The sequence below is a fragment of the Dryobates pubescens genome, chromosome Z (assembly GCF_014839835.1).
Source record: "Dryobates pubescens isolate bDryPub1 chromosome Z, bDryPub1.pri, whole genome shotgun sequence".
Classification (NCBI taxonomy): Eukaryota; Metazoa; Chordata; class Aves; order Piciformes; family Picidae; genus Dryobates; species Dryobates pubescens.
Window position 1 is genome coordinate 107,513,759 of NC_071657.1, and position 14,363 is coordinate 107,528,121.

The 14,363-nt window shown below is 40.1% G+C and overlaps 1 protein-coding gene across 2 annotated transcripts in view; it reads left to right on the forward strand.

Moving 5' to 3' along the window:
- The window catches only part of RELN (reelin), a 277,932-nt gene that overhangs the window by 122,204 nt on the left and 141,365 nt on the right, over nt 1-14,363 (forward strand). For both annotated transcript variants that reach the window (XM_054178701.1, XM_054178702.1), the window contains exons 7-8: nt 7,474-7,570; nt 12,529-12,580. In XM_054178701.1, the coding sequence (XP_054034676.1) occupies nt 7,474-7,570; nt 12,529-12,580 (149 nt within the window). The remainder of the gene's footprint in view (nt 1-7,473; nt 7,571-12,528; nt 12,581-14,363) is intronic.

Consider the following 14,363-nt stretch of genomic DNA (forward strand, 5'->3'; position numbering starts at 1 on the left):
AAATAAAATGTTTCCAAATAATTTAAAATATTTTGTAAAAAATAACTGGAATTGAATACCTCAATTTAATTTTTAGCTGCTGGAAACCTTTAAGGTTGACTCTTTTTTTTTTTTTTTTTTTTTTTTTTTTTTTTTTTTTTTTTTGTGAAAGGCCAACTTTTTAACTTTTTCAAACCTTTCATGCTGCATAGGAAGGAAAACTCTTCCCTTCCCAGCTCTATGCAGCAAGTCCTAGTTGCTGAGTTGGTTTTTTCCATTAGGATTCCTGAGCAAGGTCATTTGTATTTCATTCTGTGTCTAAACCAGCAAGTACAGGTTGTTATCTTTATTTTAACCAGTAGATGCTGTTGAAGAGTCTTGGAACTCCACATGTATAATAAGGCAAGTGCAATTTAGGGCAAGTCAGGCAGAATCCTTATTAACTATGGTCATAGTAGGAGATCAGTCAACAGTATCTCCCACTCTGTTCCCCTGTTCTCTTCCAAGTGATTGCAGAGGCCCAAGAAAAGGTGGGAGAAAACCCAATATTTTCCACGTTAGGTAAGCCAAGTATCCATACGTGGGAGGGATGGACTCTGTAAGTCTGAGCCACAGTTCCCAGAACCCCATCAGTATGAAGAGATGAGTGTTGCCAGAGCCTACAGGAGTGGCACAGCTGGAATTAGCTCAGAAATGGGGAGTTGGACACAATCACAGACTTCTATTTTGTAGTCAAAAAGAATGTTCTTTTAGCAAAGATAGCACTTAGCCAGACCTCTCAGTCTTAAATATTAATACTTTTTCCCACCACACCAATCACAGTGATAGAGTAGCATTTCACATGATCTATGTAAACACATCACAAAGGAGGAAGTTAGAGTTCAAAAGTGATTCTGTTCTGTAGAGAGAATACATCCACTGGTCATACTATACCCAGATAAACACATCTATCAGTCTTGACTTGAAGTTGTGAAGGTTGGAGTCTCATTTTTCAATATGAGGTTATTACTGACTTCTCTATCCCTTCAGTTTTGTTTTGTAAATATAACATATTTAATTAATTCATACAAGACAGAAAAATGTTACTGAGTTAGTTTATCTTGCTCACACACATTCCTGATGGACATTTTAGCAGCTACCTGCATTTGTTAGTCAGGAATACATATGTTCTGTGAAATCTGACTTAATTTCCCTTTTATTAAGGCCTGTCACAGTTTTCCATCTGTGCAGCTCTTTCACAGTTTCTTGTCCTATGTAAAAAGATTATGGTTTTTGGATTTTTGTGGTTATTTTTCTTTTGCATATACATTGTAATACTTTTAAATATGTGCCTACTTTTCCTTCTTTTGTTCCTTTTCTATCGTCTCTTTAAAAGTTTTTCTAGACAGATGCATTAAGGACCTGGAATACTATAATACAAACCCCCCTCTTTCTTCATGAGAGTGAATAGATCAAGGACTCTTAATGGGTTACAGAATAGCTGCCAAGGTAGATAGCTTTAGCAGCAGTGTGTTAAATGGACTTGAGTGGAAAGAAATGAGAGGAGGCATTATTTCCCTGCAGATGTCCCATAACTCACAGAAGGCCTGTCTGTTGGGAGCCTCTGTAATTTATTTATCCATTACTCTATTATCTTTAAATTCATCCTTGCTTTATAGAAGCCTCAACAGAGACATTTCAGACTAAAAGAGATCCCAGTCTCCTGCTCCTTTTGTCCCCAAGATTTGGATTTGGAATAACCTTGACCTACCTTGATTGGTGGGTCAGTGCAGAGAAGTGTCATAAGAGAGAATGTCCCAAAACTCAGGGCAATCCTGAGATAGATTTTCCTGTAGTAACAGCAGGAAGCCAACATCTTCAGTAATGTTTGATAAAAGCACAGCACAAATAAAAGTGCAATGAGTTGTTATGGGCTTTTCTGCATACAGGATTTCTGCAGTAGCTCTGCCTCCAGTGAAGACCTGCTTAGTGGCAGAAAGCTCATTCTCATTTGATTGTCTATTGGGAGTTAAATCAGGGATTATTAACAGTTTATGCCATCCACCCTAAAATTGCTTTTTTTTTTTTCCCCTGGCAGCTGCTAAAATCCCATCTTTACCACAAACAATTGCAGTAGCTGCTAGAGCAGGATTTCCACAGCACTGCTCAGCCGCTGGTCTGCTGCGCTCAGTGTGCGGTAGCAGCTGCCATGTGTGTGCCAATACTCCATCAGTGCCATGTCACCAGGGGCCAGTTAGACTAAGCCACTCTAATGATTTCTGAAACCATAATTTTTGTGAAGATGAAAAGAGAAATTTTTATATTTTCCTATGATCTTTTCTTCCTAAATCCTGTATAACACTGGCTTGGATGTGATTAATATTTTCCTACTCCTCCTGATCCCCTTTTGGGCATGTGTGGCTCTGGCAGAGACACACAGTCGAAGTGCACAGGCAAAGCACTTCATAGTTGCTGTCTGTGTCCAATTTGATGACTCCCAGCAGAGCTGGTGTGCCACTCGCTTGCTGGGAGAGGCCTCCCATCAAACCATTTTGTGTAGGGGTGCACATTTCAAGAGTGATTGGTTGGTTTTTATGGATTGCTGCTCTTTCAAATGCATTAAAAGACACATCCTACACAGCAACCATCTGGGTTTCTTTGGACACTCAGGAGCAGGAAGGAAATGGCTGTTTCTGGAACTGCAAGGGAAGGGGGAGTAAAAGGGAAGGTTGAGATCAAACTTTTTGTAAAGAGAAGAAACATAGCATTCAGGAATGGGTTCCTGGTTAAAACCAGTTTGGTTAATGAAAGAAAACAGGAGAAACTGCTAAAGTGGAGAAAGACAAGGAGAGGAGGAGATAGCAGGAAAAGATGTAAGAAGGAAGCAAGTAGGATTTCTGTGTTGGAAATGTGGGAATGGGAACCTGTCATCTCATTTCCTTGGCACTCAACCACCACGAGTATTTTCTTGGGTAGTGTGTCCAACTGATGCATACATTCTTTGATTCCAGTGTACACTCATGTCAGAACATGGTTCTTTCCCAAAGTTCCCAGACCATAAGTACAAACAGGCTTACTTAAGTAGAGATGACCTAATTTCTTGGGTCTCATTTGCCACCAAATTGACAAAGTTTTCTGGCCTGTGAAACGAATGTTTCCCTTATTCATAAATGCCCAATGTATTTTCCATCTAAGATGTATTAGCTGTGCGATGCAAGACAGGTGTCTCCCACTCTGTGGTAGCACTGATGGCTGCGCTAAGTGGTTCATGGCTGACTTGCACAACTAATTGGACAATGAAATTTACTTGTCAGTGAGAAATCTAACAGTTCATGTGACTAGTGGTCCCTGACACTTGCTGAAAACTGACAGGAGTGTGTTAGTTCAGAAAACTTGGGAACCCTAACATGAATAGATTTCCTCTATAGGAAAAGAAAATATGCACCATGTACTACTTGCCAGGAAAGGACCATGAAATCTCTGGATGTGAAAGAAGGGGTCCAACATGAATGGTATCTGGAATGCTGTAGGTTGTTGAGAACCTGTTTATGTATACCAGCACCAGAACAAGGGGACACAGTCTCAAGCTGCGCCAGGGGAAGTTTAGGCTCGAGGTGAGGAGAAAGTTCTTCACCGAGAGAGTTGTTCGTCATCTGCCCGGGGAGGTGGTGGAGTCACCATCTCTGGAGGTGTTCAAGAGGAGATTAGACTTGGTGCCATGGTCTAGTCATGAGGTCTGTGATGACAGGTTGGACTCGATGATCCTCGAGGTCTCTTCCAACCTTTGTGATACTGTGATGTGACCATCTTACTTTCATATAAGCTCATAAAATTGCAGAAGAGAGTATAGAAAAGGTGCTGTATATGAAATAAAGCAGGCCAAACAAGAACAAATTTAGAAAAAATATTCTGTTTAATCCTACCATCAATGGTTTAATGTTGAGACCAAGGGAAGGGTGGGGGAGGGTAGGGGGGCAAGAAAGAAGGTGCATAAAGTAGTAAAGAACAGATGTTAGCACATTTCTGTATAGAACAGTTTTAACATCAGGGCTGTAGACAGCAGAGGATTCAATCTGTTTGAAAAAGAAAGGCTGTACAGAAGCTTGCTTCTGGCTAGCCTCTCCTTCCTAACTTGATGCCATGTGTTATCTCAAAGCCTCCAAACCACAGTCACTTAAAGAAGACACACTCTTCAAAGGTGACATGAAAAAAAGCTGAGCACGTAAAATCAATCAAAAGGAAATGGGTTCCATCATTTCTTCATGGTGTGTGAGAAATGAAGAGTTTCTGTGATATTTGCAGTGGCAAGGAAGTGGAGGAGAGCTTTGTGACAGGAGAGAGAAGTCCTAAAGCAGTTTTCAAATTGCACTAAAACTGTGGGATTAAACTTCAGAAAGATTTATGTTTGATAATCTCTTGGCAGTTTGAGATGTTTATCTTCTTTACAGTCCAGACATCACAAAAGAAATCAGTCAATATAATGCCCACAAATTCAGGTATTGTAAAGGGAAAGGAGATGACAAATAGAGATGAGGAAACGGCAGATGTTTCCCCTTCAGCAAAGTGAAGAACAATAGCAGAGAGGTGGGACTCTAAGCCAGAGATGAGAGCAATGACAGGTCTTCAGAGAAGATAGCTAGATGAATAGGACACATGTCAGCAGTGGCAGTGAGTACCAGCTGTAAGGAAAAAGATGGAATGATTTTTAACCTGCTAAGATTTTAGACCAAGCAGGTGAGAAAGTGTAAATATCTGCATCCAGCTAGGGCAATGAATAGTCTGCTGTTTGTGTAAATGGAGAAGGAATGAACCTTCCTGCCTGCACCAGGAGGGGAACACCCTGGATTATCTCTAAATGTGTAATACTGTGATGATATTTGAGGAACAGCAGATCAATTACCTTACTCTTCATGCATTCCTGTCAAGCTAGTGAGCAATTGATTGTCAAAGGTAATGCATTGATCACAAAGATTTGAATCAGAAATACCAACAGCCCTCCAATTTCTTACAAGAGGAGTTATCCTAGCAAAGACATGGGGTGATGACACAGCTGTATTAGGAGGACATCTCTCCTGGATTTCCAGATAGTATTTCATAGGCCACATGACAGAAGCAGAAAAGATGAATAACTTTGTATCCACTGAGATATGACAAAAAATAAATTAAAATCTCTTGGATTGAGCAGCCTCACCTTTCACAAGATACTAGGAGGTCTTCACAGGCAAAGTTTTCCTGCCATGTCTGTGTCTACCTGCACATAGCAAAGGCTCTACTATAAACCTCCAAGATATATGGGCTGATAATGAAAATAATGTCCATAAATAGCCAAAATCCTAGAGAATTACAAGCATTCTTCTAGTTCATGTTTCTCTTTTCTTCAGTTATCATAGTTTAGGAATTAAGTGAAATTTTAGGTGGTGACAAAACGTCCTTCATGAACTCTGTTTCTGTACTTTCTCATAAGTACAATCTTTTCAGTCAAACTCTATTGTCTTCTCTTTAGAAAGAAAATTGTGGGCCTGCTGTGGCTTCTGTAAACAAATTATCAGAAGATTTAATTTTGCTGCTTTAACTCAAAATCTTGAGTGTTAGTGTGACTTGCTGAATGACTTTACTGACATGCTCATACAGTGGGAAAAAATCGAGGATTTTTGACATCTGACTTTTTGGGGTAGGAGTGGAGCTGAAACTGACCTTTAATAAAATCTCAGAATAATGGAGAAATTGGAAAGTAGAAACAAGGCATTCTTCTTTGACTTCTGTAATGGATTTGGGCACAGAAAGACAGTCCTGTGCTGAATTCACCCAGGAGCAGCTGAAGGGCCCCAAAATAACAAGTGGAATCAATTATTCACAACATCTCTGCATCTGAAAACTGCTCAGCACTGACAGACCTGCAGGCTATTGTACACTGCCCAGAGTTAACCCCATTCTGCCAAAACTTGCCCACCCTTTGCTGCCCTGGGAAGCCAGGGGTGCTGAGGAGCCCCAGTCTGCTGTGGGAGCAGACCTGGAGTCCCAACAAGTATTTCTAACCACTCCCTGGGTTCACAGCATCCCATCCTCCCTTGCTCAGATGTTTCAGATGCATGGCCCCTGCAGGCAAAAGGTATTCCAGCCCCATGGGGTAGCTGACAATGCTATCAGCCTCTTTCTCCCAAGGCACCTGGACATTTCATTTCCCCTATCTAGGATTTTGGTGGGACGACAAACAAACAGCATCAATTAGGAAAGCAGATGAAAAGAGTTCTAGGAAATTTGTATAGGAATCAACTATCCATTGGTAGTGTGTGTCAGTTATCTATGAGAATTGGTATCATCATGTATGTCGACAGCAAGTTGCAATCTCTATGGGTTTTCTTCCTTTCCATCTGATTTGCTCCAGAAATTATCTGGAGACTGAAAAGAAATAAGAAACTCAAAGCTCTGCACACTACTAAACTATACCTGAGCTGCATCTGTGTTTACTTTTGTGATGTTGCATATAAAAAAGTCTGGCCATGTCTGAGACACTGCATGGGAGAAGCCAAAGAAAAACTGCCTAAATGCACCTTATATAAGTGCATTGCACTTCAGTCTCTAAACATACATTTCTCAAAGTACAGTCAAAAATTGGCAAGATATAAGAAGGTTTGGAGTGAATCTGCCCTTGCTTACAGTGGAGTTGATCTGGGAGCAAAAGTTTGCCACTTTGGATGCCCAAAGGCAATGCTGATCAGTCTCATTGCAGGCAATTTGTCAGGAGCTGGGAGCTTTTGAAAATCCAGTGCTCAGGCCAAGAGCTGATACCTTGATCCTTGAATTAATATCAGGAGATGTGTAATTACTTGGCTCAGCATCATTTACCAGCCTCTCTGATATTTTCTTAATATTTTCTCCTGAAAGTTGAACAGAGTGGCAACTCTGTTGCTAGAAATATGAGAGATGAAAAATACAGATAGAAAGAAGCATCAAGACCCATGTTACAGCATCAGGCATGTATGAGCCTTATAGTGCCCAGTTTTGCATAGGGTCTGCAGTCTTCAGTCTACCCTTTGGGTGGCTGAACCTAACTTGTCCTGAGTTGCTCTTCATGGTAACACCATGATGGTGGGTTTATATTTGGTATATCGACTGTTTATGTATGATGCATCAGTGGGTTTTGTATGGTATATCAGTGGTTTTTATATGGTATATCAAATGTGCAATAAGGAATCTGGAAGAGTAACCTCAAGGTAAAGTGTGCATGTAAAAGTTCAGCTTGGTTTCCTGTGGTGTGATGTTTTGCAGAGACACTCCTTTTTGGAGAGTGAGAAGTTTGCAGAGAGCAAGTACTTACCTGCAAGGTCCTTTTCCCAGATACAGCTCTAGGACATCATATGTACAGTTACTCAACTTCAAGCACAACGATAACAAAACAGTCTAATCTGCCTGAGTTCTATCATATATTGGTCTTATTGTACAGCTTGTAAGTCCAATGTATGGTAATATATGGTTTCTGATTTCTATTTTGAACATGGTGTGTTCTTCCTGCAGGTCTGAGTGCAGTAACTGTAAGGTTGGAGAGCAGTGTGGTGTGATAATGCATGGCAATGCCATCACTTTCTGCGAGCCATATGGTCCCAGAGAACTGGTAAGTGAAGGCCAGGGCTTGGACTCCAGGCTGAATCAGCTGCAGGGATGTTGGTGTGCACTGAGCGGAGACACTCTTAGCAAGGTGATAAGGTTATGGATGATCACTCTAGGAACATCTCAGTGTTTTAAACTATAGAAGGGTTATTGCAGTGGTTGCAAAGGAAAACCTCTTGATCTGGTGTGCATCCAAGTTGTCTAAAGTATCAGTGAGTACTGGAGAGGCAGAGAAATAGATATACATTGTCAATCTGACAAAATTATCTTTTTATTTCCAGCAAAGAAATTGAAACACAAGGCTCAATTTCCTTCTCTTATATTATTATCTGTGTCACTGCTGTCAAATGCTAATTTGGCTGTAAAACATCACTTGTGAGCAATGCATCCTGCAGGCTTAAATGCAGCCTGGAGCAAGCACCAGCCAGTCTCGGGAAAGTCTGTATAACGTGTTGAGTCGTGGTGAAGGGGACAGAATGAATTTCACTGAGGGGTAGTAAGAAACAACTGGTGCAGTATGCATGAACTTGGAATTACCTGGGTGTGGAAAGTTAATGGAAGGGTGTCTCACCTATGCCCACCTGCTGATGCTGGGTTGCCACCTGCAATGATGGACATAAAATGGGACTTTTGGAAAGAACTGAAAAACTAAAAGGCTACCTCAAAGCCTATGAAATTGGAAGTTAATTTTCATGGTTTCAGTGGTGGAGGGAGAGGCTGATTAGAGCTGTTTGAAGAGCAGATATGGAAGAGGGCCACAAAACAGAAGTGGTTTTGGCCAGGCATCTTCATTTCAGAGAGAGACAATTCTTCTAACAGCATTAATTTTACATCCTTAACTGAGAACAGAATTCCACAAATGCAGTTGCTGATGTGCTTACTGGAAGTCATAAACACGTATAAAACTAAATTAGAGGTTTTATGGAAAACAAAGAAACTCAGACATTTCCCTCACAGTGAGCTCCAGAATCCTGATAGGGATGCTAAATTGCCTCTCCACTGCTTTGAATCCTATTTGAATGTACCATGCCTCATTAACTACCTTGAGAAGAGACACATTTTTTCATGTCCTGTGGGAAAATGAAGTCACGCCACTGGGATATTTTATCCAAGTTTTAAACTCATTTTTAGTTATGGCATTGAACATAGGTAACACTCCATGGAAAACAATCTCTTTATGGTGTTTAGCAAACCCAGGATCCAAGGTCTGAGGGGTTTGAAATGTCAGTAATTAATTACCTTCTCTCTACTGATATCTAATTTAGACTATCCTTGATAATCACAAACTGGCTTCAAACCCCCATGTTCGACTATCAGTTCTTAACATGTAGTAAAATAGCACTGCTATGGCATCAGGAACTTGGAAACATTTATCATGATGCAGAAGTGGCGTGATGTAAATGAGCTGGAAAAGTCATCATGCTTATAAGGACTCAACAACCCAATAATGAAAGTATTTAGAAATATCATGTTAATGTTGTGAAGAAACCAAATTCTTCTGAAGGAACATGCTTAGTGGCATAGATCATGTCACAAGTCTGATCTAGTTTTATTTTTGAAGATAGTCTTGGTTGAAACCTTATTTTCTTAGAACCAACTTGTTTCTGACTTTTTTCTCATGCTTCAGTGATTTCACAATATATTTCTTCCTGTAAGAAATTTTAAAACCCATTTCATTTTTCCAACCATCACACATTTTACTCTGCTACCTCTACTATTTGAAGCCTGTTCTGTTCCTGCTTGAAACAACTCTGGAAATCTCTGTTCTTGTTCATGACTCCTAGTGCTACACTATTGCTTTAAAATACTAAGTCAAGAAGAGTTGAAGTTGCAAAATTTATTGTATCAACAGCTGTGACAGCTGCTGGTTTGCTTCCTCTACCTCCCTCTCTTCTCCTAACTCCCAGCAGCTGCTTGTTCCTGCAGGCAGAGGGTTTTCAATGGCAACTGTCTGTGTCTGTTAGTGGGAATTTACCACTGACAAAATCCTACAGACAAATACTGGCAGAGATATTGCAAGCAGAGGAAAATAGCTGCAAAGGCTCCCTGCCACCCTCTTCTGTAGTGTCTGAACTTAGCAGTCCTTTGCAAAACTTTGCAAAGGGTTTTTAGTAAGTCTGATGCTTTCTTCCTAAAGCAGTAACCAAAATGGTTCACAATATCCTCTCTCATAAGTCTGCATGAATGCCTTTTCCCTGATAACTGATACATGATATTCTTTGGCAATATGAGCCATTGCACAGTGATAAATGGATTGGTTTTCTAATTAGAACTTGCACAATGTAATTAATCAAATGTAAACTACTATAATAAGTCAGAAAGCATGGTATCATTTGGCATGCTAAGCGTGGTACCTCATACTGAATCCATACTGACAGATGGGCCTTAAGTGGAAATGTGACTACATTTTCAAAGCAGTTAGGTAAATGCCTGGTTTTGTTTAAAGACTAAAATTACCTGTTAGCAATATTCCAAAAAGAGGAAAAGTGTATTTTAAGTAAACTTTTAGTACCTACAGTGTCAATTTTTTACAGTTTCAAAATTTGTTGCTTGAGATGGTTGTAAAGCTCTGGGACTCCATCCCATTGAATCTGCTTAGTTACAGAACATTAATAGCTGTGATGGAAGTTTGCTAAACTTCTATGCAGTGCCTTAAAGCACTGCTGCATCTCAGTGAAGATCTCAGTCTTTACTATTTCTATGAAGTTCCTAGCCATATGTAATGGCATGTAGAAAAGAAAGAGCACGTCAAAACCTCCTGCCAACTCATGCAGGTCTCCACCACTATTTTCAAAGACTTCATTTCATGAATACTTCAGCTGGGTACACAGTGACACTGGAAGAAGTCCAGTCCTTTTCACTCTTCTGTATGACCACCTGTCCACTGGGAGGAGAGGTGGCATTCATGTGAGCATTGGTGGTCTGCATGGCAATGCACACCAGAACATGAATCCAGGTTGAAACTGACCTGGAAGGGAAAGCACTATTGGTGTAATAGAAATCACCTGTTTGAGCTGATTTAACTCAAAACCTGCTGATTGTACGTTGGAGGGAATGGAGGGACCCATCAGCTAGGACATCATATACATTTGAATATACTTTCTGAATATAGATCTGTAAAGATTTGGAAGTCTCCAAAGGCTGAAAAACAAATACAGGTTACTGAGAGATAATGTTTATTCTATGTCAGTGGGAGTCCAAAAAACTGTCAGAAGACATTTCCATTTAGGACTAGCTTTTGTTCCATGCAGTGTGGTGATACACCAGGTAATAAAGGACTTCAGATATCAGAGAGATCCTCTCAGTGGTTTGCATATCTATCTGCATAGCAGATAATTAAGGAGTTCAGGAATACCTTAATCTCTCACTACATGGCTCAGGGAAATGATGCAGAAATTGTACTATTCATCAATACCAAATGCTGATGAAATTGCATTTGTAATACTGCCAGAGTTAATAGGTGCTTGAAAGAATGCAGCATCTCCAGCCTAGTCTTTACCTGGGTGCTGACTTTATAACAAAATTAGTTTAGTGTCCAGGACCTCAAAAGTATATCTATATTTTGCAGATCACCAATTTTTTTTTTTTAAATGACTACTCTTGGGTTTCCTCTACATTACTCAGAGTAGCAAAGCAGGAGGAACTTGGAGCTGCCTCCATGCAGATTCCCAGCTGAGCTCTGGCAGTCAAATCCTTCTAGCCCCAGGACCTTGCTTCTGGGGCTGTATTTGCTCAGAAATTTAAGTTCTCTGTGACATGCTGACAGGATGACGTGGTGTGCAGAGGCAGAGCATGAGGAGCGCATCTGATGGAAGAGCCTCTCGCTGCTCTCATGGGAATTACAGCAATGCACAGGGTCTGACATGGGAAGACAACTCCAAGGTCTTGAAATCTAGGATGCAAGTATCACTGGCAACAGTATCAGATTACTTTATTCAACATTTTTGCTGTCTTTATTCTTCCAGTTAGATAACTTCTTTTATGATTGTGTAAATGTACTGTCTGGCATTGTCTTGCAGCTTCTACATTTTTCCATCTTCAATGTAGCTTCAAATCTGTTTATAAACATAAATTGTATCTTGGTTGGGTCTTTTGGTGAGTTGGATGAATGAAAATTCTAGTGTCTTCTTTTTGGGGTGATTCTCCAATTTGGCTTTCTGCTTGCTAAACTGTTACAGCTCTTTGACAAAACGACCAGATGAGGCAGTGTTTTTTAGGCAGTACTTCTGCCTTGCTTGTTATGCAGCAGTATTGTTGTCTGCCTTTCAAAATAAATTGAAAATAAGAGAGTGTTCTTCACAACACACTAGTGCTTTTTATCTTGCAAGATCTTCAGAAAAACAGTCCTAATTTGAACTACTGAAATGTGGGGGCATTGAAAGAAGGGAAAAAGAAAGGCCTCAAAGGAGGGTGGTGAGCTGAATACAGAGTGAGTTGCTCAGTGTTATCTACCTGCTTCTAGAACTCGGTTGGATGCCAACAGTGTGCAAATGCTACTACAAAATCTTGTTGTATACATTATGCAAGGTTTTGTTTGCTTAGCTGTTGAAGACTTAGGTTCTATCTCATTAATATTTCTTTTTATTACTTTATGTTATTTTTATTATTTGTGATAATTATTTGTTGTTGTTCTATGCAAGAATCAGTGAAAAACCTTTCTAACCATTCTGTCTGTACAGACTGAAACTAAATACAGACTAAATCTCTTGGGTTTTCAGTCTTCTAAACACTGGTCAAGTGCCAGCATTTCACATAACTGCTCTTAGATTAAGGCAATGGAAGAAAGGTATTGCCTCCCAATAACTAAAATGACATAACAGAAATGTCCTGAAAGGGTTTGCAATTCATAATTTTATGCACTGGAGAGCTGGTTTCCAGAGATTTTGCATGCTTTCAGATTAAAACAAGTGATGAATGTATTGTTTTGCTGATCTAACACAACCTCTGTTTTTCTTCCTGTAGACCACCGCTGGGCTTAACACAACTACTGCATCTGTCCTTCAGTTTTCCCTGGGTAAGTTCAGCTTCTTCATTTCCCCGGGACAGTGTAAAAAAGTAATTTCTGCAAAGGAAAATGGCCCTCAAGTTCAGGTTTACTTTTCTGCTCAAAGTTCTACTTGACAAGAGGGATTAAATTTTTTTTTCTAAACATGCAGCACATTTATTCCTCTCCTAATCTAGAACTCATCTAAACTTTGGAAAGTAGAAACTTGGGTGGATATTCTGATGATGGGAGGCATAGTCATGTTTGGCGTTTGGGGTTTTTCACTTGTTCTGTAATTTGATGGATAACATTATCATCTCTTGTTCTCTCTCTGAAGTGTAATTACTGTTTATAAACAAAACAAACTTAGAACATGTCCAGGATTTAAAATCATTTATGATTGGGTAATGGTGTTTTAAACACATCTGTGCAAACAACGTGCAGGGCAGACCAACACTGAATGCTCTTCAGCTCATTAGCAGTGTGGTTGTGTGTTGTGCTGCTTAAAATACCTGCTGTAAGGTGTTGCACATTTCACTGTATGGTTGTGGCTATAAATTATGGCAGAAGTTGTGGCTTGGTCTGAGGGCAAATTTGGAACACGATTTGTTAGCTCATATCTTAGTGTTCAAAATACGAAGGAAAAATGGTTTTATGATGTAAATGGTTCAATATAAAAGCAAGCAGGAAATATAGCCTGCTTTCTCTGTTGACCCCTGGATATGTGTTTCCAAATCATACTCCTATTTTTAAAAAAGTAATTCTCCAAAAGTACCTCAGCAGATGTGTTATTAGACTCTGGAAGTCTCAGCTGGAAATAAGAGTTGTCAGGTAGCTTGGCAAGCAGCTTGGTTTTTTTAATGGATTGTAAATCAAAATCCTGGAAGGTGCAGAAGTATGTCACTTAAATTTGTTCATTTGACTGAGGTCATCATAACCTGCCACCCTGCAATTGACTGTGGTGTTGACAATTCTAAGGTTTGGGATCTATCCTTTTTATTTTTCATAACTGTTTTTTTAAAGCCAGAAAAATGTAGCTGAATTATTGCATAACTGAATTATTGCATAAATATTGGGCACCTCCAGTGAAAAGTAGCCTGGAGCTCCCCTGCAGTGGGAGTCACCCCGTGAAAGGGGAGCAGCTCCTTTGGTCTGCTAGGATGTGCCACTTGCCCAAGGGCAGGTGACTTTTACAGTGCTGCAAGTTTGCAGTGCTGGAAGAATTTTGCTTTTCAGGAAAAATTCAAATCTTCTATGGATTGTTCTTGCAGTGACCCAGCATGCTTAACAGCAGTGTAAGCTGAATGGGGTGGTAGGTAAATGTTTGCTGTCACAGCTCAGTGGCTGGAGTCTGCTGCAGGTGAATTACAGAATGGTGCAGACTCCCAGAAGCATCAGAATTAGAGTTAAAATTTCACTGGTAGCTTTAATTCCTATCAGCTGGGGATGATCACATAAAAACCCTCTGAGAGCAGAGAGAGTAGGAAATACTCTACATGACTGGATACCTTCACTTGTACCAGTAGGAACCAGTAAAATCCCCAGTATGGAGGAGCAGGAGAGGGGTGGATGCCCTCCTGAACAAATAAAATTTCAGCCTGAAGTTCAAAATGTGTCACGTTTCCCCATGTGCCTGTGTTGAGCTTGAAATACCCAGTAGATTGGTTTTGTAACTGATAAAAAACGGCATGAGCCGGGGGACTGCTGCTGAGCTCAGCAGTGCTTGGCTTTAGCATCATAAATCTAAACCTGGCATTTGCCAGTTTCCAGCTTATCCCCAAATGCCCGATTTAATCATAAACCTATTTAGGGA